Source organism: Bombina bombina, chromosome 3 (genome assembly GCF_027579735.1).
Source record: "Bombina bombina isolate aBomBom1 chromosome 3, aBomBom1.pri, whole genome shotgun sequence".
Taxonomy (NCBI): Eukaryota; Metazoa; Chordata; class Amphibia; order Anura; family Bombinatoridae; genus Bombina; species Bombina bombina.
This window is the reverse complement of record NC_069501.1, coordinates 500,811,140-500,820,272: the sequence shown is the minus strand read 5'-3', so window position 1 is coordinate 500,820,272 and position 9,133 is coordinate 500,811,140. Positions and strand designations below refer to the sequence as shown.

Below are 9,133 nucleotides of genomic sequence, written 5' to 3'. Positions count from 1 at the left end.
AAAGTTGTAATATTGTTTAATTGATTTAAAATTCTGTCCTTTATAGTAATGTTTTTTTTTCTTATAGACAAATATAATTTGGTTCAGCTATTCTATATTCCTACATAATTTACATCTAACGCCGTAATAGTGAATATTCTCTAAATGAAAACATAAAAAGCTACTCCCTTCAGTGCAATGTGTTTTCCTTTTTTGTGAGAAGTGTGCTCATAAAAACACACAGTTAATCTTGTGGTTAGACGGGATTTAATCTGAGAACGCTTTGTAATTTATGTTTTTTCACAAATTGTGGTTTGCAAAGCAAATTCTTAGTAAGTTGAAGTTGCATAAGTTGGGTAGTTTTCTCACTCCCCCCTCACTTTAAAGGGACAGTGTAAACTATTTTTGCCCTTTAATTTGTTCCCAGTTATCTATTTTAACTGCTAGAGTGTAATAAATTGTTTACAAATAGCTCCTTTACCTTCATATCAGCATTTGGGAGCGTTGATTTTGCCTGTGGTATCATGTACCTATACTTATAGGGCCCAATCCGATATGCAGCGTCGCCCGCAAAAGCCGGCGATGCCGGTTTTTGTGCATTTTTGGTATCCTATATACAGCGCCGCATCTAAATGCGGCACGTATATTTCACCCGTCGCTCGCAATTTTTACTCCCATAGGCTAACATGGGACCGCGTCGTAAGTCGGTATCCAATATCCAGCGCAAGGCCTTACGTGGCGAAAATGGACAAATCTTACGCCATTTTCACCTCGCCATAAAAAGCAGCCGTAGCAGGCCTTGTATGGGAGCACCGTAACTCTCTAAAATGCCTGCAAAAAAAAACTAACACCTAAAGCATGCGCAATGTCTATCTACCTGTCAACCACAATCCCCCACTGCAATAACTAATAAAGTGTATTAACCCCTAAACCGCCATAGCCCACACCGCAATAAACCTATTCTAGTATTAACCCCTAAACCGCCATAGCCCACATAGCCTATTAAATCTATTAACCCCTAATCTACCGCCGCCAACGTCGCCGCCACTATAATAAAGTTATTAACCCCTAAACCTAAGTCTAACCCTAACACCCCCCTAACTTAATTATTATTTAAATAAATCTAAATAATATTACTATTATTATCTAAAGTATTCCTATTTAAAACGAAATACTTACCTATAAAATAAACCCTAAGATAGCTACAATATAATTAATAATTACATTGTAGCTATTTTAGGATTTATTTTTATTTTACAGGCAACTTTGTATTTATTTTAACTAGGTACAATAGCTATTAAATAGTTAATAACTATTTAATAGCTACCTAGTTAAAATAATTACAAAATTACCTGTAAAATAAATCCTAACCTAAGTTACAAATACACCTAACACTACACTATCATTCAATTAATTAAATTAATTAACTACAATTAGCTAAAATTAAATACAATTAACTAAAATAAACTAAAGTACAAAAAATAAAAAAATAAAAATTACAGAAAATAAAAAAAATTACAAGCAGTTTAAACTAATTACACCTAATCTAAGCCCCTAATAAAATAAAAAAGCCCCCCAAAATAATAAAATGCCCTACCTTATACTAAATTACAAATAGCCCTTAAAAGGACTTTTTGCGGGGCATTGCCCCAAAGTAATCAGCTCTTTTACCTGTAAAAAAAAAGACAATACCCCCCAACATTAAAATCCACCACCCACACACCCCTACTCTAAAACCCTAAAACTCTAAAGCTTTGGTATACAAATTCTTTATTTCATAAAGAAACGTGTGTGATAAAATAATGAGATCTGATTTCCCTGCAAGCTGAACTCATTTTAATAAATTGTGGTTTCAAAGAACAAAATCAGCTATTTCATATACAAAAATAAAAAACCCTTTGCAGCTGGTATACCAAGTCACTAGAACACATTACATGAAAAACAATTATATAGCATTCATAAAAGCAGACTGTATTAGGTAGATTGCGATGTGAGGAGTTGGCAGATTAGGGGTTAATACTTTTGTTAGTAGTTGCGATGTGGGGGGATGATGGTTTAGAGGTTAATACACTTTATTATTAGTTGCGATGTAGGGGGATGGCGGATATAGTAGTTTTAACGAGTCTGGTTTATTTTTGAGAGACGGGTTAGACTTTACGGGCGATTTAACTTTTTTATTTTTTACTTTGGCGTCGGCAGTTCATAAACTGCCGTAAGTCACTGGCGACTACAGAAATGTCACCAGTTTATCTGACTTATGGCAGTTTATCATCTGACAGCGCCGTATATGTAATTCACCCAATTTGCGAGGTGAACTTACGGGTGATGCGGGTTTCAGCAGATGCGCTGAAACCTATACCGCATATGTAATCTCGCCCTATATTACAATCACTCTGTCTATTCTCTCATCTCTATTTTTTGGTTTGCAGGTGTTTTTTTTTAGGGTAATTAGTTTTGCATATTTTGATACAATCTCGCCATCTCGAGATCACCAATTTGAGAGAGAGCTTTATTCATCCTATTAGTAAAGGCAGAAAATCTCCATTACAATAAAGAAAACAAAATGTTTTAAATTTTGTATTGTAAGTATGAATTTTACAGTAGTATTTTTTGCATGTGCGGTAAAATTTTATTCCAATTTGTACTGTGTGAATTAAATATGTTGTGTAATTTCAGTACGAATTTTAATTTTTTCATAAAATACAAATTTTGTAGAGCAATTTAAATGTAATTAAATAATAATAATAATAAAAAAAAATATTAAAACATTTATTTGTTTCGTACATTTTTGAAATTACAATTTTTTGGCTGTTTTATGCATCTTCTTCATATAGGTAAAGAGACACACACACAAGATAAGAACAGACATTTTCTATTCAGATACAAATTCTCTAACTCTCCTCCCTGGTAAGATTGTTAGTACTATGTGGTGCCTTAACATTTTTAAAAAGGTAAATTTAAGCTTGAGAGTGGTTTATATCACTATACAGGTTCTGGGTTAATGGACATTTTGTGTGTGCCAGAACACTATCTATTCGGCTAATTACTGAGAAATATAATACAGTAAAATATTTATACAAATACATAACCCGTTACTTATATATAAATAGCATACAAAAGCAAAACCAGTTAGTTAATTAATTAATGGATCCAACAAATTAAAGGGACAGTCTACACCAGAATTTTTATTGTTTTAAAAGATAGATAATCCCTTTATTACCCATTCCCCAGTTTTGCATAACCAACACAGTTATATGTATATACTTTTAACCTCTGTGATTATCTTGTATTTAAGCCTCTGCAAACTGCCCCTTTATTTCAGTTTTTTTGACAGACTTGCAGTTTAGCCAATCAGTGCCTGCTCCCAGATAACTTCACGTGCACGAGCACATTGTTATCTATATGAAACACGTGAACTAACACCCTCTAGTGGTGAAAAACTGTTAAAATGCATTCTGAAAAGAGGTGGCCTTCAAGGTCTAAGAAATTAGCATATGAACCTCCTAGGTTAAGCTTTCAACTAAGAATACCAAGAGAACAAAGCAAAATTGGTGATAAAAGTAAATTGGAAAATTGTTTAAAATTGCATGCATCTGAATCATGAAAGTTTATTTTGGCCTAGACTGTCCCTTTTAAAAAACTTTTTTATTTTTTTTATTTTATATATATATATATATATATATATATATATATATATATATATATATATATATATATACATATACAGTATATATATATTTGGACAGTGACCCAAAACAGATTTATATATCTATATGTTTTTGGTCACTGTCCAAAATTCATCATTGTATTCCAATCCAACAAAGTAAAACATCAATATTCTTAGAAATTGTTATTAATTTGATCTTAATTTTTAAAGTGACATTAATTAAACATTGAAAAATAGATGTAATGATGTATTTGAAGGATCAGTAAATACAGTAGATTTGCAGAATCAACAAATGCATAATAAAAAGACAATGCAATAGTCTTTAGTCTAAGGGGTAGATTTCCCAAGCAGCGGATGCTGCAATCTACACACAATGTTTTCGGATCACCGAAAAACAAGAGTCAAGAAGCAGCGGTCCAAAGCGAATTATGCCGCGAATTATGTTCGTCTGGCATTTGATAAATCGGCCTCTAAACTTCAAATAAGTAATAGATTTTTTTCTGACTAATTTCAGTTATGTCTATTTCCACTCCTCCTGTATCATGTGACAGCCATCAGCCAATCACAAATGCGTACACGTACCATGTGACAGCCATCTGCCAATCACAAATGCATATACGTATATTCTGTGACTCAAAAAGTGTAAATATAAAAAGATTGCGCACATTTTGTTAATGGAACTAAATTAGAAAGCTGTGTAAAATTTCTTGTTCTATCTGAACAATGAAAGTTTAAATTTGACTTGAGTGTCCATTTAAAGCACAAATTATTGTGAGAATAATATCTAGATATATTTTAAAATGATTTTAGTGATTATTATACTTTATTTTTTTTAACATAGCGATGTCCATTAAAGAAAGTATATTGCAAATGTTTTTTACTACTCATAGTGAAACATTTTATATTGCAATTAGAAAGAACAAATATTCTTAAAAATTCTATTATAGAATGCTATTTACAGTTTTTCGAATGTCACTTTCGAATTTGAATGTTTATAATTAAATCAAAATTCCACTTTTGAAATTTTGAATGTAACATTCAAAAATACTATTCAGACGTTCAATAGTTCATGTAAATTGATACACATTAGATACAAATATATCAAGTTAAATGTTTCTATTTCGAATATTGCATAATTAAAATATTACATTTAAAGAAAGCATTAGAAATACTATTACAAATATATAAGTTCGAATTTTTCTAATTTGAAAATTGCATAATTCTAATCGAATTATTAGAAAATTTGAATTGAATATTACATTTAAAGAAAGCATTTGAAATACTATTACATTAAACAACTGTTAATAGTACAAACATTCAAAAATCTAAACAAATGCATGAATGTGTTCAAATTCATTTCATTTTTCAAATGTTGCAAAACATTTGTCCATCCCTATTGGACACCCCTGATATATGAGAACAGCGAAAAGAGTTGACAGCATTTATATTATAGTAATCTTTATACCGACACACAGAAACCGCTAGAATTCCATGTACATATACACAGAGGAAGCAGATGTTACTTTAGATAAATACAGACACAAACATATGTATATAGATACAAGGAGAAAAAGCTATTATTGAATATGTAGTCTGTTCACAGATATTCTGTATAACACACTAAAAGGGAAGTGATGTCTCTATATAAAACAAAAATTCAACAAGAATTGCTGTCAGCCTGTATACAGATACAGAACAGTAATAGCTGACAATCAGTGACAGTTGAGATATACGTACACATAGATAAGTGCGGATGATATTTATACAGATACATAAAAGACAAGCTAACACTCTGTATACAAATTCAAATAGAAGATATTGCAGTCTATATATACATTCATATAGAATAACTGACAGTCTATATACAAATTAAGACAGAAGCTGTCTTTATACAAATGTGACTATATACATGTTTTATACTGTCAAGCTGTATACAGATAAAGGCAGAAGAGCTAACAGTATACAGATACACATGAATAAGACAAGCTCGCAGTCTAAATATAGTTGTAGGGAGAAGAGTTGCTAGGTTATATATACTGATAATGAGAAAGGAACTTACAGCCTCTATATAAATTTACTTTACATAGAGTATGTGTATCTATATATATGTGGGCATATGAATCATTATTTAGTTTGACAGTTCTTCTATACAGTATCTGTATAGATAGAGAAATTGATGGTCCATGACATTTCTGATACCATAGAGGTGTTTTCTATAAATTAAATATCCAGTTACTACATTTTTCATTTGTAATTATGTGTGTTGGGTACATATTGAGATTGTAAACTGTCCCCTTTGCTTTTACCTTTGTCTTGGTGGGTGGTGCATATATCTAGTAGTTACACCTAACCACAGGAAGGCACAGCAAAATAACGTTGTTGAGGGAGGTATATTTAGCTATTTAAACCCACATATGCCTCACTGCCCATAATTTGTTAATCTCTGCTATTCCTAATTCGAAGCACACACAGATCCTTTATTGCTTGTTTTATCTGTAACTTTTCCTGGGGTAAATTCAAGAACTATGGAAATGGAATCCTTGCTGTCTGATTACTATGACTACAATAATGATTCTGACTATAACAATGAGACAGAAGAACAGGTTGAAGAAATATTTCCTCAGGCCCATTGGATTCTCCCTACTCTATATTCAATTTTCTTCTTCTTTGGACTCCTTGGAAATGCTTTGGTGATAGCTGTAATTTCTAGAAGAAGCTCACGAAGAGCAGATATCTTCATCCTGAACCTTGCAGTCTCTGACATGCTTTTTGTCCTGACTTTACCACTTTGGGCCTCTTCCTTGGCACTTGGCAATTATTGGCCATTTGGAGTTCACCTTTGCAAAACCAGTGGGTTCACCATTGCAGTGACCCGCTGTGCTAGTTCCTTGCTGATGGCCTGCATGAGCGTTGACCGTTACCTTGCTGTGATGGGGGGTCAGAAGATGCTCCTTCTCCGAACTAAGAATTGTTCACTTGGGGCCTGCTGCACAATCTGGGCCGTCTCTGTCCTTAGTGGAGTCCCAGCCCTTGCCTTTCGTCAGCTCAATGAGGAGAATGGCGCATGTGTTGAACCTGCAAAATCATCTCTCATTGTTGGTCTAAAGATTTCCACTGTTCTCCTCACTTTTGTACTCCCCTTAATTGTGGTCCTGTTTTGCTACTGCTGTATGGCAAGGCACCTAAAGAAGTACTTTGGACGTGGAAAAGGAACACTGAAGCCTCGTCGAGGGCAAAGCTGGCTGCGCATTGTCACTTGTGTGGTTGCAGCTTATACATTTTCCTGGCTTCCTTTTAACACTCTCAACAGTGTAGCAATGGCAGCTCAGCTAAATATGGATTTGCCCTTACTGAACGCAATAGATCAGCCCCTTTGTGCGGCAGCTGCACTGGCTTTTGCCAATAGCTGCACCAACCCTATCATTTATTTCCTTCTGGATGCTGGCTTCCGGCGTAGGGCAAAAATGTTGATTCCACGTATTTTTCCTGCCTGCTGTGCAGATTTGCTATCCCCACTCAATATCCAAATAATACCAGCTGCCACTGGCAGCGCAGAGAGTGGCAGTACCTACACTGGCAGCTGTTGAGAGCAAAGCAAAAACCATCCACTTTTAATACAAGTGCAGTAAAAATATTGATAAAGAATTGACAGAAAACATAATCCTTTGTATAGTTACAGTTATGGACTAAAATGTCTACAACACATTGTTAATCATTGCATTAAGTCTCTTCTGTAGACTGAACTTTGTTACTACAGAGTAATGTGTTTGTAAAGTTGTAGATACATTTACATTTATAGCTTTTGTCTTGCAGTAAGTTACCTTACAGTATGCTTAACATGAATTCAATGTTGATAGATTGCTGTGATCATTATGAAGCACAAATTGGTTTAGTTCTGTAGCCAACGCAATTCAAAACTCAAAACATTGTCCTTAAGCTCAGACAACAAATTTGTTAGAACTTTAGTATCATAATTTGCTATTAATTGAATGTTGGTAGCAGAAATAAAAAAGTATTCTCTAATCATATGTTGAGAGTTAATCATTGATCATTTTAGTTTAAAATAGCTAACCAGGAGATGAGGATAAACAGTCAATCTTGAAAAAATAATATTAATTGAATTGAAAAATAATTAATATTTGCTTAATTTTCCTAGGGAGTTTTAGTAAATCTTAATTATGCTGTGTATGAAGTACTGGTTTTATAGGGAATTTAGGTCATATCTGTATATATAAAGATAATATGTGCATGTTTACAGAGGTATAAACAACACATTTACAATATTCTGTATAGGTCTGAAATATGTTACTCTATTCAATATGTGAAAAACAATTTTGCATTTGTATGAATAAATAACCTTTCAGCATTAAATAAATAAATAAAATGGCCTTACCTTGAATGATTACTGTCTTTGTTTACATGATGACGAAAATGGAATAGAGTGTACGGTTTGCAGAGAAGTAGCGTAACACAGTTTTGTTTTAGCAAAGGGACAAAGGAGTGCAGAATCACTAACGACAGAATGGAGTGCAGCATTACGAAGGGTAGAGAGGAGTGCAGCATCAGTAACATCAGCAGTGCAGCATTACTAAGGGTAGAGAGGAGTGCAGCATCAGTAACGTCAGAAGTGCAGCATTACTAAGGACAGAGAGGAGTGCAGCATCAGTAACGTCAGGAGTGCAGCATTACTAAGGGCAGAAAGGAGTGCAGCATCAGTAACGTCAGGAGTGCAGCATTACTAAGGGTAGAAAGGAGTGCAGCATCAGTAATGTCAGGAGTGTAGCATTACTAAGGGCAGAGAGGAGTTCAGCATCAGTAACTGCAGAGAGGAGTGCAGCACAAAATCCTCTAATGCATGAGAAAGTGCTAGAAGTATTAATGAAGAGCACTACAGGATGAAATAGGATTTTTTTATAGAGACCTCTCACAACTTAATTAATTAAGATTATGGTGTAATGTTCATTGGAGCAGAGGGTGCATTTACTATTAGTAGTCAGAGAGAGCAGGTGGTATATTAGTTTCATGATTCAAGTAGGGCATGTTATTTAAAATAACTTTCCAATTTACTTTTATCACCAATTTTTATTGTTCTCTTGGTATTCTTAGTTGAAATGTAGTGGTAGGGGATAAAGAGCATGTAATGTAGTACTAGGGAAAAAGGAGAACGTAATGCAGTGCTAGGGGATAAAGAGAATATAATGCAGTGCTAAGGGATAAAGAGAATTATGTAGTGTTAGGGAAAAAAGAGAATGTAATGCATTGTTAAAGGGAAAGTAAAGTCAAAATCAAACTGTCATGGTTCAAATAGAGCATACATTTTAAAATAACTTTCTAATTGACTTCTGTTATCTAATTTGCTTTATTTTCTTGTATTAAAATGCAGTATTAAGGGGAAAAAATTGGATTTAAGGCAGTATTAAGTAAAAAAATAGAATGTAAGGCAGTAAGTAAAAAAATAGAATGTAAGGCAGTAAGTAACAAAAATAG

The 9,133-nt window shown here is 33.6% G+C and overlaps 1 protein-coding gene across 1 annotated transcript; it reads left to right on the top strand.

Moving 5' to 3' along the window:
• Positions 1 to 6,171: 6,171 nt before the first annotated feature.
• GPR25 (G protein-coupled receptor 25) lies at positions 6,172 to 7,233 on the top strand. Its single transcript, XM_053705343.1, has one exon. The coding sequence runs from the start codon at positions 6,172 to 6,174 to the stop codon at positions 7,231 to 7,233; it is 1,062 nt and encodes a 353-aa protein (XP_053561318.1).
• Positions 7,234 to 9,133: the final 1,900 nt, after the last annotated feature.

Excerpts from the sequence above, each read along its gene's own strand:
- GPR25 (XM_053705343.1), top strand. The coding sequence starts at position 6,172 with ATGGAAATGGAATCCTTGCTGTCTGATTACTATGACTACAATAATGAT.